The sequence below is a fragment of the Suillus paluster genome (assembly GCF_016628075.1).
Source record: "Suillus paluster strain FC165 chromosome Unknown EDB91scaffold_4, whole genome shotgun sequence".
NCBI lineage: Eukaryota > Fungi > Basidiomycota > Agaricomycetes > Boletales > Suillaceae > Suillus > Suillus paluster.
Window position 1 is genome coordinate 627,441 of NW_024537564.1, and position 21,727 is coordinate 649,167.

Consider the following 21,727-nt stretch of genomic DNA (forward strand, 5'->3'; position numbering starts at 1 on the left):
GTGCCATTTGCACTAGTTAAGGTTGAATTGCCACCGCGGCCGGGGACCGCCGGCACTTACGGGATTAGTACAGATAAGAGATCGATCGCGGTATCTTTGAAAGTACCTGGTCAAATATAACGATCATATATGCCAAGCAGCTAATGGAGGTCGTACTTAGGGAACGCATCCCTGGTTCCCGTGCTAAAAGTCCACAGACGTGCCGTTTCTGACCCACTTGACATCACTCACCTCCACAATACACGAAAACTGGAGTGAGATACCTAACGATGTCGACAGTCACATTGCCATTCCTAGTGGTGCAACCAACCAAAGCACATACAGCAACAGTGATTTGTGTACATGTAGGTCCGCCCTCCCACATTCATGCATTGGCAACAGCGTTTAGCGCCCAGTATTTTGCTTCTTCTGTTATTCCACTTCTTCGTTCACGCTGACCACACGACCTAGGGTGTCGGTGACGATGGCAGAGGATGGAGTCCCGTCACAAAGGAGCTCGCGCCTGCCCTCCCGCACGTCAAGTGGGTTCTTCCCCACGCACCGCAGCGACCCGTAACAATATACAATAAAGAATGGCTCCGTGCCTGGTTCGATTTGACATCGTTTGCCTTCACCGAGACCGAGGATGCACCAGGCATGTTTGACTCGGTACGCAAGCTGGACGCGCTTGTCAAGGCAGAGGTCGAAGCTGGCATCCCACAAGAGCGTATTGTCCTCAGTGGATTTTCGCAAGGTGGTGCAATAGTACTCCTTTCTGGTCTCGGAGGGCGCGCAGTACGCGACGGAGGCGAGGGCTGGAAACTTGCTGGCGTCGCAGTGATGAGTGGGTGGCTGCCATTACGAGATCGTTTCAAGTCCCTCATTTCCCCGCACGCACTAACAATGCCGGTTTTTTGGGGGCATGGAACAGACGACCCACTTGTGAGATATAGCTTCGGGCGAAAGTCGGCGGAGATATTGAAGGACCAAGTCGGTCTAGCGTTAAGGTGGGGTGATAAAGGAGAGGCGGAACGCGCGGCCTTCGGGAGCGCTGGTGTGAGTTTTATGGGGTATGATGGTGTACTACACGCGTCATGTTCCAAGGAGCGTGCCGACCTGAAGGAGTTTTTAAAAAGAGTAATCCCTGACAATCAGAGCTATTAGACTGAGATTAAGTTGCTATGTTATCATTTGTTTTCTTGTTCTTGATAGGTTGCATACCACGTTACAGTCGATCATAGGATTTTAGTAACTCTTAGAGTGGGCGAAAGTCAAATTCGATATTCGATATTTGAGATCTGACGTTGAGTATATGAAACATATTAGCAATAGTCCGACGCTTGGATGAAATTCTAGTCTACACAATGACGCGGTAAATCAGAGTACATCTTTGAGGTTAGTCTGGGCCGTTCCACGTTCAAGCGGCTTGGGTTGACTAGGCGAGGGCTTCCAGCCAATCTGATATAGAACGTGAGGGAACAGCTTGAAAGGTGGGATTGAATATACCATGTAGATAATCTGGAATGTCGCTGGAACGGAGCCGTCTTCGTTTCCGTGCAGTTCTAATTAAAAGAAGTAATAAAAATGATAGCTCCATCGTGCACTTGGTGTAGTAACAGACCTTTATAGATAGCAGAGGCAGCGGCCAATGTATCTCTGTGCAAGAAGTGTCGCCTAGAAAGTTCCAGTAGAAACCAGAGATAGACGCAGAGACAGCTCACCTTCCAACAACGGCGTTGCTCTCACCCATGTCACGCAGATCTTCGAGAAGTTCCCACATGCTCGGGTATCCAACACGCACTTCATCGATATCTACAGTGAGAAGAGTAAATCCAGCACGAGAGAGGAGGTTCGAGATGTCCTTAGTATCTACAAAAACAGATTAGGGCTGATGGAACAATAAAGCAAGTAACGCCAAGAGCCACATAAATGAGTTACCTGTCATGGGCGAGATATGTGGCGAGATGCCGCCCTCGCGGTCTACTTCCGCAAGCTGAAGGGCAGTTCTATAGATAAAATGACATTCAACAGCATAAAAAGCTTTACGCTGCACTTACCGCAGCTCAAACAAGGTGTCCCCGCCAAACATGGCGCCTAAAAAGAGCCCATCAGGTTTCAGGGCTTCTTTTATTTGTACAAGTACGCCTGGTAGGTCGTTCACCCAATGGAGGCTGAGGCAAGACACAATGGCCTCTTGAGAGTTGCGGGGAAGAACATCGAAGAGATTCTCTTCATCTGCACGGACACGCTCTACTTCAACTGTGAATCGGTCGTATTGTGGTCAGGGTGTTACTCCAGTGAGGTACTGTGACATGCCTTCGAACTCTTCGTCCAGATCTCTGTTGAGCATGGCCTCTGTATGACAATCAGCTGGAGAATTTAAGATAAGCAAGTGAAGAGCGTACCACTAGAATCTATCATGAGTACTTTGCGCGTTTTTTCGGGCTCGAGGAGCTTGGAAAAGTGACCAGGGCCAGAACCAAGGTCTACAATGGTATCAAATTTGCGTTTGATGTCCTAAGCATGAATTGCTCAGTTGAGCTATTCGGAATAAAGCAAGTCCGCTGACTAGTAGCCTCTCCATCATTCGGTCTGCAACTTCATCCCGGACGTAGTCCACGGTCCTGCTCCCTACGCCTGCATCTCTGCTCACTGCCCGATCGCGTTGTTTCCTCTTGGCAGTTCGGTCGAATACTGTATATACCCCTGTTGCCGTCGAAAACGACGAGGATGGTTCGGAGGCAAATGCACGCGTCAAAGGACGTGCTGCATGGCGAGTAACCACTCGGAGGAGGGACATCGATCAGTTAAGTGGCACTCGGAAGTATCCGACTCGCGGCTCGCGTCTACGCGTGACACGTAACAGTCACGTACGGTCACTGTGGACAGTCACGCGTCTCTACTATCTTTCAACGACTTTCGTTTGTTGGTTTATGATTATTTTACAGGTTTGGCGCGCCCGAAGCCAATTCTTCATTTGACTTGCTCGTATAGCTGGATATTTTGGCGATGAACAATGGTAATCAGCTCAACTCAAGTGATACTCATGCGATGGCCCCGTTTGTCAACCCCCTCACCAGCGAAGAAGAGTACGCGTTACGCAAGGCCAAGATCGAGGAGGCCCGGCAGAAGCTCTACCAGATGGAACTAGACAATGAACTACAGGAGACGATAAGAAAAGGGCGGGAGGCTGAGTGAGTGCTTTGCAGAAATTGAACTATGTTGTGGCTAATGCGTTAGAAGGCAGAAACTGGCGGATATGAGAGCGTCCATGGCAGCGGAAGTACCGTGAGTGAAAAGATCTCACAATGTTCTCTGTGGCGATTAATATATGTGATCACTCTACCAGCATCGCAGCAAGGCCTTCATCAGGGAGTGGCTCTGGCTATTATCCTAATGCAATATATCCGTCTGCGGAAGACGCCCCTTTAACAGCCAGAATCGAAGGAGAAGTGCGCGAATCGCCCCCAAATGTACTGCTCGTATTTGTTGTATCTTCTGTAGTCTCACTCTCTACAGTCATCTAGGCCGCCCACGCAAGTGCCATACTTCTACCATCCTAACCACCCGACCACCATTCAGCCGCAAGAACCTTCATTTCAGGCGCATGCTCTCCAATTTTCGACCCAGCCCCCGTTGCAGAGGCGATCCTTGGGGCAAACGCAAGCGCAGGCACCCGCAAGACCTCAAAGTTCATATCTACCATATACTCGTGGCCCCGCATTCGCTGTTAACAGGCTATCAACATTCATTGCCCACCTCCGCTGCACCAACCTATCCCCAGCAAACAGTGTATCGGAGTCACCAACAGCAACGATTTAGTGCGTATATTTGCATCAATTCCGCGTGGTTGTATTTACTAAGTCTGTGTTCTCCCACCAGGCGAGGATTACTGGGCACGGCAGAGCCAGAAGTACGCTGCAGAGCTGGCTGCTGCAGGTGCGCCACAGGCGCAAAATCCGTCAGCAGGTGTCAACCCTCAAGCAAACTCATTAGCTGGAACAGGGATGCCTCAGCATGCCACTCAGGTTCAACATCAACCGACATTCCCAGCTGCACCGTCTGAAGCCGTCGCTGCTGCTGCTCCTTTCACTCGGCGTCCAACTTTGCCATCCACTGCGCCACAGGTCATCACTCGTACTGAGTCCGCCATTACAAAGCCAGAGTTTATTCGGCAATTCCAGTTAGCTTGCAGCGTAGGTTGTGACGTTGGTGAATTTTGTGCCTCCCTTTGACTACTTTCTGACAGCGTAATACGGAAGCAATTCGCACCTTTCTAAGCTCATTTCCTGGGGCCGTGGAATGGTGGCCTGAAGCTGCGTCAAGCGTTGATCCGGTCAATATCAAAGACGAGCGGACAGCCTTGATGCTTAATGACATGAGAAATATTAAAACAACCGCCGTTCCTCGAACTAATTCTTCTGCCTCTGTCAGTACCGACGCTCATGTCCCTACGGCTAATGATGCTCCTTCGGAAATACCTGCAGCGACAGTTCAACCTTTGCCCCTACCTGCGAATCCAACGTCCGTTCAGCAAACACCAGCAAATATTGAAGCTTTCATGAGATACTTTCATGCAATATGTCAGGTGCGTCCTTTTACTCACCCACTGGTCTATCGAGCTTGACGATCTTATCATTATCAGCAAGCAGGCGTAGACAAGGCTGCGGACTTCCTCGCGCTAAATCAGACTGTGCCTCGGGAGTGGCAGCAGGCGCTCATCAACTCTGTAAATCCTGAGCTGTTAAACGCGTTGCGTCCTGCTTGGGCACGTGCCATTGAGAGGCTAAAGGCAGCTAGCAAAGCTCATTTAGCTTCGAGTAGCGCTGCGAAGTCGGATGCCTCGCCCAACCATGTGCCGAGCATCGTGCAGCAAAGTCGAACCTCCATTTCCAGTGAAGGTGTTACTCGATCCGCACCTGCAGCAACGTCCACCACGACTGAGTCGTCGAAGGCAGTTCCCGCACCGCCCAGACCGTCTGTTACCAAAAGCACACAGGCTAAACCCACGAGTGCACATCCTTCAATGGCATCGACTTCACTAAATCACTCCGCTGCAACTACGGTCGCTGCCTTCGCCGGCAAGGCAGCTACGCAGACGGCATCTTCAGGGCCCTCAATGCAGCCAGCTGCATCTACCGCGACCTCCACTCCACAGTTGCAACCTCTCGCTGGGACTAGTGTGCATGGACCAGCGGCGGGCGGTGCTTATCGCCCATACAATATACCTCCTCCAATGAGTATCCCAGGTTCTGATGGCAATGTTGCTGAATATGCGTACGATCCATACCTGAAGAAATACGTGCGGATGAACGGTACGAATGAGCAGGCAGTGCCATCAACATCAAACGTACTGGTCCGAGGTCACCAGAACGTGATCGGACAGCAACCACCAGCTACTGTGCCTCGGGGCATACCAGCGTCCACGTCAGCTATCATTGCGATTCCGCCCGCTACTCCGCCACTACGGGGACTGAATGGGGCTGCCCCAAAGGTGCGTACACCGCAACAGGCCAATAAGTCGCGGCTCGCAATAGATATCCTACGGTCGCTAGGAATGGACGCGCCACCCGTCGCGGCGGAAGAGGAAGATGCAGACGAGGGAGCTGGCGTATCATTGGAGAATCTTCCGACCACCACGGAGGACCAGCAAGAGACAACACCATCTGGAGACTTATCAGCTGAACCCCCTCAGGAAGTTTCACAGGAGACTAGTCTCCGACCTCCTTCGAACGTCCCGATGCAACAGCAACCTCAAATACAAGCACCGCCAAGTCCTATCAAGAAGGCAATTGCCGTTGACGTCACAATGGACGATGAATCGAGCACTACTGCCGCCGGAAATTGCAGTGCTTCCTCCAAATTCCCACCACCTGCTACTACACCATGTCCAGCATCCACATCCATGGATCAGGAGGAGTTGGCGCGTGGAGTTGATGGGATGTCAATAACCACGAATGTGCACCGTCCCGAGCCTAGTCCAGACGACGGGCACATAGACAGTCCGATATCATTCCCAGATCTGGATGAGCCTCTACCGCCTGTGTCTGAACCTGCAGGCATCTCATCCCCTGCCCCCAGCTTTAAAGCGCAATCGCGCGAGCAGAGTGAGGACGATAGGAATGAAGTTCTTCCGCTTTTCCTGCCATCGCCGTCGGCATCACCTGCACCCTCGGATTATTCCGGTGTCCCACTTCCACCAGAGACAGATGATGAGGTTTTAATGGTAGAATCTATCCTACGTGGGGGCTCTAAGAACGCCGCAGATTCGGATGTCTACGCGTTGCATGAGGAGCATTCAATAACGCCACTACGAAGTGTAAAGAGGAAGAAAGGTCAGAGGGTGTATGTGTTGGTACCACCGCCTTCTCCTGACCTCAGGAGGGCTATCAAGAAACGAAAGCTGGAGGATAGCGGCGTAGTATCTGGCTCAGAGGAAGAGGAAGAGTGTATGAGTCTATTCCAGTTCGGGTGATTCTTTCTTGGCTTATGTTCGTTGCAGCCAAATACAATGATTTCGAGCAAGCTCTCATCGCGGACTGCAGAGTTCGAATGGTTGAGAGACCCTGCCAATGGAGAGGATGTGATGCTCTGATGAATAGTGGAGAGAATCTTTATTTGCATCTCAAATCGCACGCGCAAGAGGCTAGCTCTCAGGTAAGTGGACTCTTGATGGCAAGATTAGGTAGCTCATCAACCATCCCAAGGGACCCTTTATATGCCGCTGGCAGTCATGTCCTCGGAGATTCAAGTCGGCAGCAACTTTGGAGAAACACCTACAGAAACATTCGTACTTCCCTCTCCCATGTTCTCTTGCAAGTACGTGACCTGGTAGTCTCGCTCACTACATCTGATTGACCTGCTCAGATTGTTCAGATATCTTCGATAAACCAGTTGAGGCGATGGAGCATGAAGTGCGGCACCAGCAACGAGAATCAAACAAGAAGTTTGAGATGAAACAACCTCCAAACCCTCACGTGCCAAAAATACCACCCAAACTAGATCCTCCTCCCGCCAGTCTTCCATCGTATCGCGTGGAACCGAGGTACATTCGCCAAGCTCACATCCCACCTCAACGTCATGCTGTGATTGGGCCCTGGGTGAGTCTCATCAGAACCTGCTATGTATATCTTGAAATTGACAATGATGATCAAGGTTCTTCAACACATATTTAGCCCCGTGGAACAAAACCTGAGAAAGCAGAACGCGCCTATGCGACTCCGGTACCCGCGTCAGGACGCTCGTCCCGAGAACCTGGAAAACTTGAGGGCAAGACCGGACGAATACGACTTCCTTGCATCACTGTCGACATCACCAACGCGAACGATTCGATATGAGGACCTTGATTCGGCGGGAGTGTCACAGGCATTGCTTGAAGGGCTCACGCTTTGGGATACGGATCCAAATAGCGATCCAGCGAAATCGAACGCCGAAGAGGAGGGATCTGATCCGACGAAAGACGCGGTGGTTGAGGAGCCAGAGGGAGGTGTATCCAGATCTGGGCCCGTGGAAGATTCTGCCGATTTAATGATGCCCGCGTCAACAGTCATGGTAGAAGGGATAGACGGTAGTCACTGGACTACGGAGGGCGCTGCAGGGGAAGAAGAGGCTGTGGAAATGATGTTAATGTGACTGCAATTGATGCACACGCACAGTCCTTGAGATGGGCATGAATCACAAATTATCACTGGTTCGAATGATATTAATGTGGACACTCATGATATAGTGTCAGTATACAGCAGGTAGATCAACGAGGAGGTTGAAAATAATTTGTGCAAGGTTGATCATCATGGAGCTCGTTTTGGCAACATTTTTGTGAGAAGCGTGATCGCGATCTGAAACCGGTTGCAGCTGTCACCTTCAATTGGCCTCGTTATCCTCCTTCATTCTCCCGCCTGTACGTTATGATTGAGCCCATTGCCGCTCATGGTGAGCTCGACACAATGGCTCTCTCCAAATACATGGCCGTTGACCAGCTTACAACAGCTCCAACGTTTATTTCGTCTCGTTCTGCCGACGTTATCCTGTCCGATATTCGTCCTACTAAGTTAACACCTGACGCTCTCAGTTCCATCAATGCTCTGTTGGACGAGTTACTCTATAGTATACTTAATGCAGCTCGGGCGCTCAGCCCCTCCCGACTGAGAACCGCAATGCACAAGGTTCTACCAACCACGCTGGGCAAGGAGGCCATACTCGAGGCTGAGATGGAACTTAGAGCGTACTATCAGCGTACAGTTACCGCTGCAGGTTCGGGCTCGTCGAGTGAGGATGGCGTTTTCGACTTGCAGTGGGCATTTGAGGTACGTTTTATTGCAATGTGTTACATTCACCCGAACCTCAACACTACTTTGTCCAGCTTTTGAGACTTAAGTGCGAAGCATATTCGACTTTAAGCGACACGGATGAGAATTCGGATGCCGAAAATCGCCTTAAGGAACATATGCATGCAGATGGTGTACCTCCTCCCAAGCAAGAAGTTCTTGCACCAGCCTCACTTTATTTGACCGCCATTATCGAGTAAGCACCCTCCACTGTTATTCAGAGTTATCGACCTGATAAAATGCTCGTTAGGTCTATATGCGAGTGAGTCTTGTACTTTTTCGAATAGTACTGTTCCTGGTCTTGAGCTCATTCGCATGACAGGCACATTCTGTCAAACGTGGGACGTGTCGCGTCGCGAGATAGCAGCCGAGCAACAGCCAACTCTCAAGATTTATTCATCGCACTATGCGAAGACAGCACGATATATGGCTTTTTCAAGAACATGAAGGGTTAGTCCACTTTCGCCCAAGTACTTTTGTTTAGCACATTGATGACGTGTGTTTCGTCGCTTCTAGTCTACGGACAAATCGAGACGCTGTCAAAATTACCGAAACCGAGACGAAGCAAATCTTTTACCCGAGAAAAAATGTCTGGTACCACGTCCCCGGTGTCCTCTCGCGAGGGAGATGCGTTTCGACGGGACAGCTCGCGCCCTCGTATATCGTCAGAGTCATCTAATACTGGACCCGCCATGGTTGTGGGGTCCAATCATCACTCTGCTAGATCATCTATCGACAAGGCACGCTCGATTAAGATATTTAGTGGCAACAGCAATAGAGGATCAAATGACCATCCAAATGGGCCTGACTCTGTGACCGGACATAGGAAGACAGATTCATTAGTAAGCGCCAATGCGAAGCAATCCATCCATAGTGGTGACAGGTCTCCCATTTCTCCGACATTCTCCGTGCGACTTCCATTACTTCTCCGTTATGGACGTGTTGACTCATAGTGCGTTCTAGGAGGATCGATCACAAGAATTTGATGACATGATGCGATCAGGGTCAACCATGAAGGTATCGCTCACCCCGGATAGGCTGAGGACGATGGAGGTACATCAGGTTCTTTATCACGAAATTTACAGATTGGTGCTGATTGTTTCGTGAAGGCTCTTAACAAAGAGAAGGCACGCTTCAACGGAAGGAAAAGCTCCCTTCAATCCTCCCACAAGGACTCCATCTCGTCCGAAGTATTACTAGCTCCCACTGCGCTTGACCAGCCCAAGCGGGCGACAAGACCCTCCTTGCGTCACGTTGATTCGATTCATGAAGACGACGAAGTCCAACCCATAACGAAACCCCCTCCAACGTCACGCCCTCGACAGCTCAGCGCCGCTACTGCTTCAGGATTTAGTCCACCCTCTTCCGCTCGTGCTCGCTCTGCCTCATCCGCTGATCCCATGGTGCTAAAGCCTACCGCACTTTCACCGCCAAGGGTGCCGCGTTCGGATCTTGGTTCGTCCCTGAAGCTACCGAACTTGACGCCAAGCAATGTACATCAGAAGCGAACAAAGCCTATCCCTCACGGATTGGACATGGACCAGCCACGAGTTCATCGTACTCGCACCGTTGCGAGAAATCGAGAGTCACTTGATCTTGACGATGTCATGGGTGGTTCGGATGACGAAGAAGAGCCAGAACCAGAGAAGCCGGAGAGTCCGCCGTGCTATAATCCGCACAGAGGCCTATCTGCAAGCGCTAGAGAGTTGATTGAATTTCTCGCTGAGGGCCCACCGGAACCTCCTGCGACTTCCCCTCCTGCCAACTCAGGGTCTCTTTTGACGCCCAAAAAAACTGGTCGCCTACAGCGCATGATCTCTAAAATCACCCTTAACGGCACCGAGAAGGTTCGTTCCGACAATGAGTCTGGAAAAAGCTCTCCATGGAGGGCAGACGCTCCTGCACCTCTTCTACCCAATAAGTCCCTAACGAATATCAGCTCCCTCGCGAATAGACCCGTTCCCCCTCGATATCCCATCGACTTACCTTCCGCTACATCGTCAGAGTCTCGTAGCTCTGCTGACAATGTACTCTCAGATCACCGGGCTCGGAAACAGTCTCTTCAACGCAAGCCGGTGCCTCCTATCGACCCTAAAGCATGCTTTTCAGACTCTCCCGTCGCTACACTGGCTCCTGGCATGGGGATTGCGGATATCGGTTCCCCTGTACCTCCCGTGTCCGTCAATTTCGCAGTCCCAATCACCTCCAAACGTGTATTTGAGCATGATACCGACAACAAACGCGGTTCTGGTGAGACTGCTTCATCGGGCGTAGTCCGCGTTGAAACCCCTGCCCTTTCAACCTCGGAGTCAAAGGTGCCTTCGGTGCAAATACCCGAACGGTCTTCTTCCAAAGTTGTCCTTTCACACCTAGCCAAACGTACCCAGTCGCGACCCACCACATCTTCACCCTCCATCCCTCCATCTGTTATCGATCATGCTCACGACATGCGGCAAACGCTCGTACATGCAACAAGCGCAGCCGAATGTCGTCTACTCATAGACATATTCCTGACTCGGGCTGGTTTGGTTGCTGATTCATCAGAGCTTCAAGCTCTAGTCTCCGCCCCGCTTACCCCTGCGTCTGCTGCGAAGGAGTCTCACATGGAGAATGCCATCGTCGAGTTGTTGCTGGGTGGCGATGAAGAGATTTCAGACCCGCCAGCCCAGGCTGCACCATAAGCTTCGCAAGTCTCACACCTCCGTTCTAGATTCAATGTTACTGTGGATACAGCCTAATGATACCCTGCCACCTCTGTTTACTTGATCTTCCGTGTAGATCTAACAACTACTCATTTCTATTGACTCCCGTTCTCGTTTTTAGTGTCAGCGAGCTGGCATCTTTTGTTCACTTGGTATCCGTAGCCTAATGTTATTAACGATGATCTATGTATGGTTTTGAGCCGCGACAGCGACAGCACGAATGTTGATGAGTACGGAGTGACGACTGTTGTCATCGTACTTCCAATGAAACGGCGATGCCCATGGCGGCCAGCTCGGCGCAAAGATAGCGGAACACATAGGGGACCGCCACAACATCGAGATCACCACCTTTTGACGAACTGCGCAGCACGTTCGATGACGGTATAGCCACCTTCACGCCTGGGAATGGGCCTCTATCGGGATTTTGTCCCGTAGCCAGAGCCCGACGAGCTCGTTCGTCCTCTTCCTCGGCTACTGCACGACATACTCTGCAGTACTCTCCACCTGGACCAGTGGCCTTCATCGTGCCTGTAGATGACTCGCCCAAGCTTATGTCATCGTAACCAAGGGATATGAGACTGCCACAGGTCCGACAGACCCATGCAGTGGAGTAGTCTGAACAATTCATCAACCGGTCCTGGAGAAGGAACGACGTTCCATGAGCGATCAGCGCGTCGCGCTCCATTTCCCCGAATCGGATACCGCCAGCACGTTTGCGGCCCTATCTAGGTGATCAGCAAACAGCATGGCCCCTATAACGACTTCCCCACCTTGACTGGCTGACGTGTAACAGGGTCAACCGGGCCTGTGGTCCTGACCTGGAACTTGTCTAAAACCATGTGCCGCAGACGCTGGTAGTAAACAACGCCGATGTAAATGTCTGCTGCGAACTCCTGCCCAGTGATGCCTGAGTACATGGGCTCGTTGCCGTAGTAATTATAGCCAGCTGCCAATAACTGTTCGCCGAAGTAGTCAATCGCTCTGTCTTCTTCAGAGAACCTAGACGTCGTCAGTTGGCATCGTCAACAGGGGCAATGATGATTTACTGGAAAGGAGTTGCATCTTGTGCCAGCCCGTGCATGGCGCCAGCCTTGCCAGCCATACTCTCCACTAACATGCCGATGGTCATACGACTTGGAAACGCATGTGGATTGATAATAACGTCAGGCTGCATTCCGCTCTCCGAGAAGGGCATGTCAACAGCGGGCCATTTTTGTGAGCATACACCCTTCTGGCCATGACGAGACGAGAATTTGTCTCCGATGACGGGAGAACGTGTTATACGGAAAGTGACATGCAACTTTTGCAATTCCGTGTCTCCAGCATCACCACCTTAGATTCCGTTAGCAGGTACCCGTAGGAACTAGGGCCAAGACCATACCTAACAAGCGCACTTCGTCTACGAGTGCTTGTTCATCGCCCTTGTACTTGACAAACCTCGTGCGCCCAGTGGTCTCATCAATGTAAGCGGCTATAGGATCCCCAGAATCTATTTTTGTGCCAATGAACGGCAAACCATCCTTATCCAAAAAATGACAACAAGTATGCTGGTTGTCGCCTTCGGCCGTTCGAATATCGGGACCAAGGCCAAAGTGTAACGTAGGGGATGCTGATGATTTAGCAGCCCCTCGCATTTCCTTGAGATCGATTATCTGAGATTTGTAGACTGTTCCATAGCCGAAGCCCCGTTCATGGGAAGATTTGTTCAGGATCATGGCGTCCTCCATATCGTAACCAGTGTAAGAAATGACAGCAACGATGGCATTAGTGCCGTTTGGGAATGCATCCATGGCATAAGTGTTGTGTAAGTGTGGGCGAACAACGGGTGTTTGGCCGGTTTGTAATCGATAGAGCTTGTTGTCCGTTCTGTGTTGTAGGGCGGTAGACGGGGTACCCATCGTTTGTTTACCCATCTTGAGACATTAAGTCAAGCCGAGTTGATAATTCCGATAGGCTAGATCTCACCTGACACTGATAGATATTTCTCGGACTCTGCACAGCAAGTCAGTAACAGCCTATAGAGCCCGTTCTGGTGCGTTACCTGATTGAAATCTGAGAACGGAGTCAAATTAGCCAAGATGGACAAGAAATTTGTCGGCGCATGTTCCACGTGCGTTGAAACATCTGGCTCAACTTCGTCAGGTTTAATGGCGATGTTCATGTACACTTGTTCAAATGGTCCAACTTGGTCGTCCTTTCCATTGGCGAGGAATTTCACAGGTCGCATCATCCTCGCTCGGGTAGAAAACAGGAACAAACCGGGGTACTGTCCACCTTTCGACTCGGGAACAAAACCAATTTCCAGATCTAGGGGAACCTTGTGCTGACCCTCGGTTTTCCATATCCGTAGATTAGTGGCAAGTTGCTGAGCAACCGACTGTCTTGCCCAGCCGATGACGCGACCATCGAGTTGAACGCAAAGATTTTTTCGGCCATCTATTGAAGATGAGAAGGCCTGTGTCATGCCGTGAGCTGTCAGGAGGCCGGGGATCTGGGCGACGGCAAGCGGTGCCGTGACAATGCGGCACGTCCTCGAAAGATGATTGAGCAGACCACACGGAGCACCATCAGGCGTATGCACTGGACACAGGAAACCTGGAAAACCTGTTAGTAAACACTGGAACGGCTGAATGCGCTACTTTACCCCAAGCTTCTGGTAATAACTTTCGAACGGTTGTAGTCTTGAGCTCGGCGAAGAAGGCGCCACGATGAATACATCTAAAGTGACTTATATACCTCAACCAGTTGAGTTTTTCGGCAACAATGGTGAATCCAGACGCTTGTTGCAAATCAAGACCCGACGGTGAGACAAGGTTACCAGTAGCCAAGAAATTCGACATTTTGGAACCAATATCCCAGTTCACCTTGTTGACAACCTTGACAATATATCGTTCTATGATTATTATCAGTGTATAGCAGGGTCGGAGACGATGCATCTGTACGTACTGTCAAGAAAATCGACTGGTGGTTCTGCTTTCCGGACATCTGTTGCAATCTGATTTCTCACTTGGTTTAGTGCCTCTTCCAGGCGTTCTTTGATGATCATGCCGTACAAGTAACCAGGGAGTAGTACTTCCTGGTGCTGCGGTGAGTCTGGATTATCTGCGCAGCACAAGGAGGACACTAGACTGTACAGCTTCCGGAGCATGAATCTGTATGTGGACGTCAGCATCTATCAAAAAATGGAGAAAGCAACTACGAACACTAGCATCCGGAATTTGTCGCGAGCGGATTCAAGATGCACCAGAACCATCTTTTGGATCAACCAAGCTCCAAGGGCTTGGTTCGTCCAGTCCTCAGGCATCCCAAGAACAACTCGGAATTTATCACCCAAATACTCCAGACACTGATCACCAGTGTACATGTTATACATCTTGAAGCTACGTAGCAAAAGCTCGACGCGATCGGTTAAAAATGTGTTTTCGTAATCTTGCATCATGACGTGGTCGAAAATCTCCTTGTCAGAAGCACCGATGAGTGCCTTGAGGACGAGCATGATGGGTATCACATATTCTTGTTTTCTCCAGCTGAATCGTAACATTGCACTTCCATTTGAGAGATAGTGGAGAGTATTGGTAACGCCGGATTGATCAGGGCGAACGCCGCGAATTTGTACTGCGTACTGCGTATACGAAGGGCCGCGGTTGGCGAAAGAAGGGCGAAGCAACGAAGTGACATGATTTCGACGAGGTAGGATCAGATAGCGAATTAACCGTTCGTTCCCGTTGATGATGAAGTAGCCACCGAATTCTTCTGGCTCCTCATGTCGCCTAACGAGTTCCGAGGAAGGTAGATTACGAAGATTGCACCGAGCAGACTAGTAATTGCAGTTATATCATCGTCGAAACACGCATATAATGGGTACTTACCCGAACCATGATCGGAACTAGACCACAGTCCCGCATCACACATTGATCGGGATGAATGTTTCCATTAATACTCCAGCAGACCTTTGCTTGCATGCGTCCCCGATAAGAGGTCAAGCGCTCACGAGCCTGCCACGTGCGTCAGCTCTTGAACATCTGTCTTCCACCCTGTAGCGTAGGGTTCGGGTTACATTCGACGGAAGCGACTTACCTCTGTAGGAAATACCTTGCGTTCAGTGCTCCACGTATCTCTGTCTAGAGCTCTTGGAGGAGCTATCGAAACCTCTTCTATCCATACTATTCAATTTGATGAATGAACGATGTATGCAGATGGGAGCGAGATGTACTACTCACCGCTCATTCGATTGCCCCAACCACGCTGACCACTCTCTGTCCCAACCTCGCCGCTTCCATCGAACACGACGCGTTCGCCTATGTCCTTCAGACCTAAAGACAATAGTCCTCGACCATCTCCGTCTCCCTTTGGCAGTCCAGAATCATCGAAGAGGGCATTGAAGGATTCGATATGAGGCGTGACAAATTCATTAAGAATTGGATATGTTGCGCCAGTTTTTGGCGGATTTTTGAACGACTCTTCGCGCTGGAGGGTGTTAAAAGTAGGCTGTCGCCTTGACTTTTGCGATCCGTCCGGCATACTGTCTAAACCCACTTCCCCTGGCTTTTTCTACACTCGTCTCTGCTGATTTTTTGGATAGAATAAGGTTAGCTAGTGTCGTGAGACATGTTTTCCAAATACGCGCAGGTCGGATCTAGAATACTTTAAACTCAGCACCCTACTCCTGATGTCGACGGCGGCACCGTCAAACGACTGCGGGCTTTTCTTCAGATATGTTCGGAAGCAACACTGTACAGTCTTCCTGGGCAAATCCCCAACAGAACCAGAACCAGAATCAGCCGCAGCAGCAGGGCGGTTCTGCTTTTGGCCAGCCTAGCGGTTTCGGAACCGGTGCAGGTAAGCAAGTCATTTGGGTGTGCAGCGTTTTACACGCCTATTAATTGCCAAACAGGCTTTGGAACAACAGGTGCTTTTGGTCAGCCCCAGCAGCCACAGGCAAATCCAATGTTTGGTAATTTGGCGACCCCAAGCACAGGAACTTCAGCCTTTGGTGTGTCCTATCGCGTTTCTCATTATATTATTCACGACTAAATTACATTCTTTGCAGGCACATTTGGCCAGAATGCTCAACAACCAGCTGCAGGCACCTCAGCGTTTGGAGCTCCAAAGCCTGCCACGGGCTTTGGTGGCGCATTTGGAGGGGGAGGTACTTCGGCCTTTGGAAGTGGCGGCAATACTTTTGGCGCCACAGCTGGGACGGGGACCACAGCTTTCGGCTCTAATACCAACGCGGGCACTGGAGGTGCATTTGGTACATTCGGGCAGAATAGAGCCACTGCTGGCTTTGGTGCGACTTCTCCAAGTAAGCGCTCTTATCTTTTATGAATCCACGAAAAGGAGTTTATGCTTGCGCCCTTCAGCTACGAGTAATGAGAGCGTTGCGCCTGTTACAACAGGTACATCAAATCCTCCCTACAATGCTTTCGGTGAAAAGGACCCAACGTCGACCGCTACTCTGCAATATCAAACAATAACTGCTATGCCTGCCTATCGAGGAACATCGCTCGAGGTGAGCAATTGTCGAATTAAGATATTATTTCCTGCCTTAAAACTTGTGAATCTCATCTAGGAGCTTCGTCATCAAGACTATCAACAGGGACGCAAGACTGCAGGGGCATTTGGCCAGCCATCGTTTGGTGCAACAACCACCCAACCAACGGGTTTGTTCGGAGGTGCACCTACGCAGCCTGCCAGCACATCTATGTTCGGCGGCGGCGGCACGGGGACAAGCACCTTCGGGGGCACAGGAACGGCAGGCAATACTGGGACTGGTTTTGGATCTTTCACACAACCCCAGCCCGCGCAACCATCAGCAGGTACTGGAACGGGAATATTCGGTTCAACCTTTGGTCAGCCTCAGCAGCAGCAACCACAATCACAACCACAGCCACAGCCACAACAGCCTTCCACCTTCGGTACGTTCGGGCAGCCACAGCAACAGCAGACCACAACTGGGACTGGCATCTTTGGTTCGGGTGGTGCATTTGGGCAGCAGAATAAGCCCACCACTGGCTTCGGGGGTGGCAGCACCTTCGGGCCAACAAGTATGACTCTTGCTGCTGCCAATGTCATACCTTCTGACATTTTATAATAGCAGGTGGCGCGTTCGGTTCTACGGCAGCTTTTGGACAGCCAGCTCCTCAGCCTGCTGCAGGTACTACAGGCATTTTCGGCCAACCCCAGCAGCAGCAACCTGCAACTGGGGGCACATTTGGTAGTTTTGGTATGTCACAATGTTCTTGTCATAAGAACATCACTAACCTTGTCGCCCAAAGGTTCGAACACGGCTGCCAAACCTTCAATTTTCGGTCAGCCTGCTCAACCTAACCCGGCGGCGTCCACCGGCTTTGGCACGTTCGGCAATCAACCTCAGCAGCAGCAACCTCAGCAACCACAAACGGGTGGTATATTCGGCAACACCAGTGGTAATATGTTTGGCCAGCCCCAGCAGCAGCAGCCACCTCAACAAACGGGGGGTATGTTACATTTTTCGTGTCCCGCAAGCTCATTTAGTGACATTTTAATGAATAGCATTTGGGTCCACAACGCAACAAGGTGGCATATTTGGTGGTACCACGACAGGTGGAGGTTTATTTGGGAACGTCCAACAAAACCAGCCGCAGCCCCAACAGCCGGCTCAAACGGGTGGGATTTTTGGAACCAAACCAGCTACGACTGCTGGTGGAAGTCTCTTTGGACCCACATTTGGTCAAAGTGGCCCATCCGGCCCGCAACTCCAAACAAATGTTTTCGGGCAGCCCGCAGGTCAAGCGACGAACCAGCAACCAGCAGCTGGGACGAACGCATTTGGCTCATCCTTGTTTGGTCCCAAACCCGTTGCACCGGGACTTGGCACGTCGACATCAGCAGGTGGCGGTCTTGGCAGTTCACTATATGGAGGACAATCTTCTATGCTAAACGTCTCCGCTACTGTTCCTGGAGCACAAGGCACTCTGTTCGCCTCCATTGCCGAACCTCTTTCTCAAAATCTGCCGATTTTCTCGATGCTTCCTCCTGGCCCACGTGCCGTAGACCTTGATCAACAGCCGAAAAAGAAACCCGGTTTTTTCGTCGATGTCCCTACACGTTCACCTGTCCCACACCTGCAGCTCGGCTATACCCCCGCCAACTCGAAGCTGCGTGGCTTTGCATCATCAACGTCGGGGATTGCACTTGGGTCCAGTACCAGTCCCTTCGCAACTTCATTGACGAATGGCAAGTCCAATGCATTGGCACTCAGTCGCCTTGATGGCAAGGGTTCGGAAGGATTGTTAGGACGAAGTTCCACTCCATCTCTAGGAAGTGGAGGGCGTCAAAGCGTGAAGAAGCTGATACTGGACAAGAAAGTTGAGCCTGCAGACCTCTTCAGCCAATCCAGTTCGCGCGCTAGTCCCAACAAAGTCACATTCAGTCCTGCACTCAGTCAAGCTGCCCGCGAAAAGGAAGTTGCAAGAGAGAAAGAAGCTGCGGCCGGTGCAGCACCTGCTGCTCCCCAAGTAGAGACTCCTGCTGTTCGCAAAGCTCCGGGTCGTTTTTCTGCACAGAGCACGATTAACGTGTTGGGCTCACAACCAAGCTCACCTGCAAAAGAGCCTCCGGCGCCCGCAGCACTGCAACATGGTAGCTACTGGGTGAAGCCTGCCCTCCCGACCCTCGTCAACCTTGGTTACGAAGACCTAGTGGCATTCAAGGATCTTGTCGTTGGGCGCGTCGGCTACGGCGAGATTCATTTCCTGGAGCCAGTCGACCTCACTAATCTTCCAAGGCTTGGTGCTCTCCTAGGGGAGATCGTCAAGTTTGACGATAAGGAGTGCAGTGTTTACCCGGACACTGATGACGCAGAAAAGCCTGCGCCGGGCTCAGGGCTCAACGTTCGCGCGCGCATCATCCTTGTCAGATGCTGGGCGACGGATAAAGCGACCCGTGAACCCATCAAGGATGAGAAGAATGTTGGTGCAGTCAAACACCTGAAGCGGCTGAAGACGATCAAAGACACCCACTTCGAGGGCTTTGAGATTCAGGAAGGAAAATGGACATTCACGGTAGATCATTTCTGAGCATAGCTCTTGTTCATCTTGAGGTGTTGGTTCTCCCTTGTGCAGTGCAGTGCAGCAGTGTTCGTCTATATCTTAGGTGTTGTCTATGCAAAGACTGCTGTCATTAGTTTAGGTGTATACTTAGGAGTACTTTGTATGCAAGTAGATAGCTTTGAATAATAACAAACACCGGAAGCACGATCACTTTGCACCCGACACAAGTTGAACATTCCACTGTCACGTTGAAACCACCAACACTTCACTCAAGTTATCAAAATGATGAGGGCGAGCGCGGGTCGTGCTGCTACCAGAAACCCGTTCTAACCGCATTTGACAGAATTTACCTCGAAACGAGACTGAGGGGCAAAACGAGGCCACCACCCGCGGCGCCATAGAGGGGGGACTCGTCGGCTCAGCAATCGTAGCACCGACGTGGTACATGTTGAATCGCAGATGGCCCGCATTTCGCGCGATGCCTCGTACGATTAAGACACTGGGAGCCGTCATCCTCATAGCACCCCTGATCTCCATCAGGGCGGAGCACCGTGGGTTAGAGTTTCATCGCCAGCATTGGTATATTGGGAATTTAATCTGAGACATTATCTAACTTGGACTGGTACAGGACAGGAATTGGAAAGACGGAGATGGAGAGGCGGGTAGAGGAGGAGCGGGCGAGGTGGGCTACGTTGAGTCCGAAGGACAAAATAGCGGAGTGGGCAGCGAAGCACCAGCTCAGTGTCATCGTTGGCAGCTGGGCCCTCACTATGGGTCTTGTCGGCAGTAAAGTCATGCGTGATCCGTGCGTCTTCTTTTAGAGTGTCGTGTCATCTGAGCTGACACCTAAGATGACAGTTTGATGTCCATGCCGAACAAGGTATCATGAACCTTTGTTGCTTCGGCGCTTGCTTTCGCGCTGAGACTAGTGATGTTCCATAGATTGTTCAAGTGCGTCTCTGGGCGCAGGGGCTTACCATTGGTGTTATCATTGCTACAGCCGCGCTGACGCACTCGCAACGGGCACAGGCAACCAACATGAGAAAGGTAGGCTTCTTTTATTCTTCCTTTCATTTGCTGTCATCAAAACTTCTGACGCTTCGTCAGTACTCTCCGGATCATACTTGGGCCCACCTTGTACGACGTCACACTTTGCATTTTCCACGTCGCGTCGACACTGACTTCGGTTTCAGCTGGACGAACAGCGTCTTGAGAAAGAACGCGCACATAAGGCATAGCAGTTGTCCTGTGCATGTTGTTGGTAGTATGCATCTTTTTCTGTTGTATCAATACGCAGCCTGTTACCTGTACATTAGTTCTGACGTTAGCACAATCCAACCATAACCAATCAATCGTTTCATTTCCGCGTTCTTCCAGTCTGACAATAGAGCCTGGCTTATGTGAAGTTGATTCACGCTGAATCTGCAACAAAAAAATAAAGCTCTATATCCGAAGGAATTATGATAGATAAAGCGACAGTTCATGGGTAGCCGGCAAAAATATCACGAGGAATAAACATGATGCACGCGAAGAAGGGGTACCATGGAGGACAATAAGTCGATCCATGTCTTCATGCTCCATAGAAACGCCATGCAAAGTATGCTCCCAGCAGGGTCAATGGGACAAAGTACATTAAGCTGCGAGAGAGGTCAGGTAAGAAGCGAATATGTGGAAGGAAACCTACTTCGAGCCCTGCTCAACAGCATCAGATACTGAAGCGCCCGAGCGACTAACGTTCACGGAGTCGAGTTTCAGAGCCTGATAAACCGGGTTAGTGCGGCTCGAGTTAGAATTGCGGTGCAGCTTACGCCGTCCTTCTCGAACTCTCCGACGAGGAGGGTAGCGAGAATTTCACGAGCCTCGTCAGAATGGCCAACATCTTCAAAAGCCTGTGTCGCATCTTTGGCTGTAGACGATTTTGTTCAGCCCCGAGTTAGGCATCCAATTTTCACGAGACACTTACCAGCCTCGGCCAAGATAACATCGTCACCACCTGGATGCTAAAATAAGAGGCCGATATCAAGATATAGTTCAGTATTCATCTTCGCGGTTGCATACCTCGTCGATGAACTTTGTAGCATCGTACACTGCCCAACACGTCACCACGTCACCACGTAGTTCAAGTTTGAAAGTGACCAAGTACTTACCCTCTCCGTGGATGAGAACATAGAGGCTGTCTTTTGTGGAGTGGGCCTTGAGCTCTTCGTACGTGATGACCTTAACCATTGCGAATCCTGGTAGTGGCAACGAGAAAGATGGGGGATGACCACGAATGCAAACAGGGAGGGTTTCAATGGCAGTCACGCACCACTGTATAAAAACCTACGATATGATTTTCTCACACGAATCGGATCGCTCTATTTATAATCTCCCACGCGTGGGTAGACCTTATATCCAATCTTGCTTGTCATGAAAAATTTGTGATTTCTCAAGAAAATAAAGCGCATCATGATCATGGACACATCACACAAATCCCTAATGAAGAAGAAAGTGACTAGGGGGAACAAGTAGGACACGTCGCAGGAGACCTGTATTGCATTTCAGATTGTGTATATATTGGTATGTTTGCATCAGTTTAGTACTCGAATAACCATAAGAATTACTGAGAGAACAGCTGGTCATTCAAGCGTGGACCAAGCACGCTAAATCTTCCACATCATCAGTATAGAGACGAAAGCATTGTGAGCTA

General features: G+C 50.6%; 9 protein-coding genes across 9 annotated transcripts; 6 read left to right on the forward strand and 3 right to left on the reverse strand.

Annotated features, from left to right (window-relative positions):
* The first annotated feature begins 113 nt into the window (after nt 1–113).
* Nucleotides 114–1,226, forward strand: EDB91DRAFT_1102844 (Phospholipase/Carboxylesterase-domain-containing protein). Its single transcript, XM_041317302.1, has 2 exons — nt 114–344; nt 451–1,226. Exons 1-2 carry the CDS (start codon nt 270–272, stop codon nt 1,141–1,143), a joined length of 768 nt encoding a protein of 255 aa, XP_041182563.1. The 5' UTR covers nt 114–269; the 3' UTR covers nt 1,144–1,226.
* Nucleotides 1,227–2,795, reverse strand: EDB91DRAFT_1102848 (S-adenosyl-L-methionine-dependent methyltransferase). The gene is made up of 9 exons (XM_041317303.1): nt 2,549–2,795; nt 2,385–2,496; nt 2,296–2,334; nt 2,037–2,238; nt 1,918–1,985; nt 1,701–1,848; nt 1,601–1,653; nt 1,486–1,541; nt 1,227–1,437 (listed from the first exon to the last, which is right to left on the reverse strand). The coding sequence occupies exons 1-9, from the start codon at nt 2,777–2,779 to the stop codon at nt 1,357–1,359; spliced, it is 990 nt and encodes a 329-aa protein (XP_041182564.1). The 5' UTR covers nt 2,780–2,795; the 3' UTR covers nt 1,227–1,356.
* Nucleotides 2,796–2,881: 86 nt separating this feature from the next.
* EDB91DRAFT_519256 (uncharacterized protein) lies at nt 2,882–3,939 on the forward strand. Its single transcript, XM_041327555.1, has 5 exons — nt 2,882–3,173; nt 3,223–3,267; nt 3,329–3,452; nt 3,499–3,800; nt 3,862–3,939. Coding segments are annotated over exons 1-5 (657 nt in total). The 5' UTR covers nt 2,882–2,988; the 3' UTR covers nt 3,863–3,939.
* Nucleotides 3,940–6,202: 2,263 nt separating this feature from the next.
* On the forward strand, nt 6,203–7,611 carry EDB91DRAFT_1044558 (uncharacterized protein; the record flags this gene model as incomplete). The annotated part of the gene is made up of 5 exons (XM_041313135.1): nt 6,203–6,428; nt 6,482–6,636; nt 6,687–6,798; nt 6,847–7,079; nt 7,135–7,611. The coding sequence occupies 5 exons, from the start codon at nt 6,203–6,205 to the stop codon at nt 7,609–7,611; spliced, it is 1,203 nt and encodes a 400-aa protein (XP_041182566.1).
* A 219-nt stretch (nt 7,612–7,830) lies between these two features.
* On the forward strand, nt 7,831–11,120 carry EDB91DRAFT_519340 (uncharacterized protein). The gene is made up of 7 exons (XM_041327557.1): nt 7,831–8,282; nt 8,339–8,499; nt 8,554–8,565; nt 8,626–8,753; nt 8,820–9,211; nt 9,267–9,356; nt 9,413–11,120. Exons 1-7 carry the CDS (start codon nt 7,884–7,886, stop codon nt 10,982–10,984), a joined length of 2,754 nt encoding a protein of 917 aa, XP_041182567.1. The 5' UTR covers nt 7,831–7,883; the 3' UTR covers nt 10,985–11,120.
* Nucleotides 11,120–15,581, reverse strand: EDB91DRAFT_519310 (uncharacterized protein). Its single transcript, XM_041327556.1, has 12 exons — nt 15,226–15,581; nt 15,083–15,168; nt 14,875–15,000; nt 14,209–14,822; nt 13,952–14,157; nt 13,650–13,898; nt 13,047–13,600; nt 12,971–12,997; nt 12,387–12,918; nt 12,052–12,337; nt 11,776–12,004; nt 11,120–11,726 (listed from the first exon to the last, which is right to left on the reverse strand). Exons 1-12 carry the CDS (start codon nt 15,524–15,526, stop codon nt 11,256–11,258), a joined length of 3,681 nt encoding a protein of 1,226 aa, XP_041182568.1. The 5' UTR covers nt 15,527–15,581; the 3' UTR covers nt 11,120–11,255.
* Nucleotides 15,582–15,675: 94 nt separating this feature from the next.
* EDB91DRAFT_1102871 (nucleoporin autopeptidase-domain-containing protein) lies at nt 15,676–19,245 on the forward strand. The gene is made up of 8 exons (XM_041317304.1): nt 15,676–15,844; nt 15,900–15,998; nt 16,056–16,310; nt 16,369–16,517; nt 16,578–17,052; nt 17,103–17,231; nt 17,284–17,484; nt 17,540–19,245. The coding sequence occupies exons 1-8, from the start codon at nt 15,721–15,723 to the stop codon at nt 19,063–19,065; spliced, it is 2,958 nt and encodes a 985-aa protein (XP_041182569.1). The 5' UTR covers nt 15,676–15,720; the 3' UTR covers nt 19,066–19,245.
* A 13-nt stretch (nt 19,246–19,258) lies between these two features.
* On the forward strand, nt 19,259–20,378 carry EDB91DRAFT_1102875 (uncharacterized protein). The gene is made up of 7 exons (XM_041317305.1): nt 19,259–19,329; nt 19,382–19,617; nt 19,667–19,843; nt 19,897–19,918; nt 19,981–20,085; nt 20,146–20,175; nt 20,232–20,378. The coding sequence occupies exons 1-7, from the start codon at nt 19,321–19,323 to the stop codon at nt 20,274–20,276; spliced, it is 624 nt and encodes a 207-aa protein (XP_041182570.1). The 5' UTR covers nt 19,259–19,320; the 3' UTR covers nt 20,277–20,378.
* Nucleotides 20,379–21,354, reverse strand: EDB91DRAFT_1102878 (cytochrome b5-like heme/steroid binding domain-containing protein). Its single transcript, XM_041317306.1, has 6 exons — nt 21,186–21,354; nt 21,097–21,125; nt 21,002–21,038; nt 20,847–20,944; nt 20,723–20,796; nt 20,379–20,675 (listed from the first exon to the last, which is right to left on the reverse strand). Exons 1-6 carry the CDS (start codon nt 21,262–21,264, stop codon nt 20,609–20,611), a joined length of 384 nt encoding a protein of 127 aa, XP_041182571.1. The 5' UTR covers nt 21,265–21,354; the 3' UTR covers nt 20,379–20,608.
* Nucleotides 21,355–21,727: the final 373 nt, after the last annotated feature.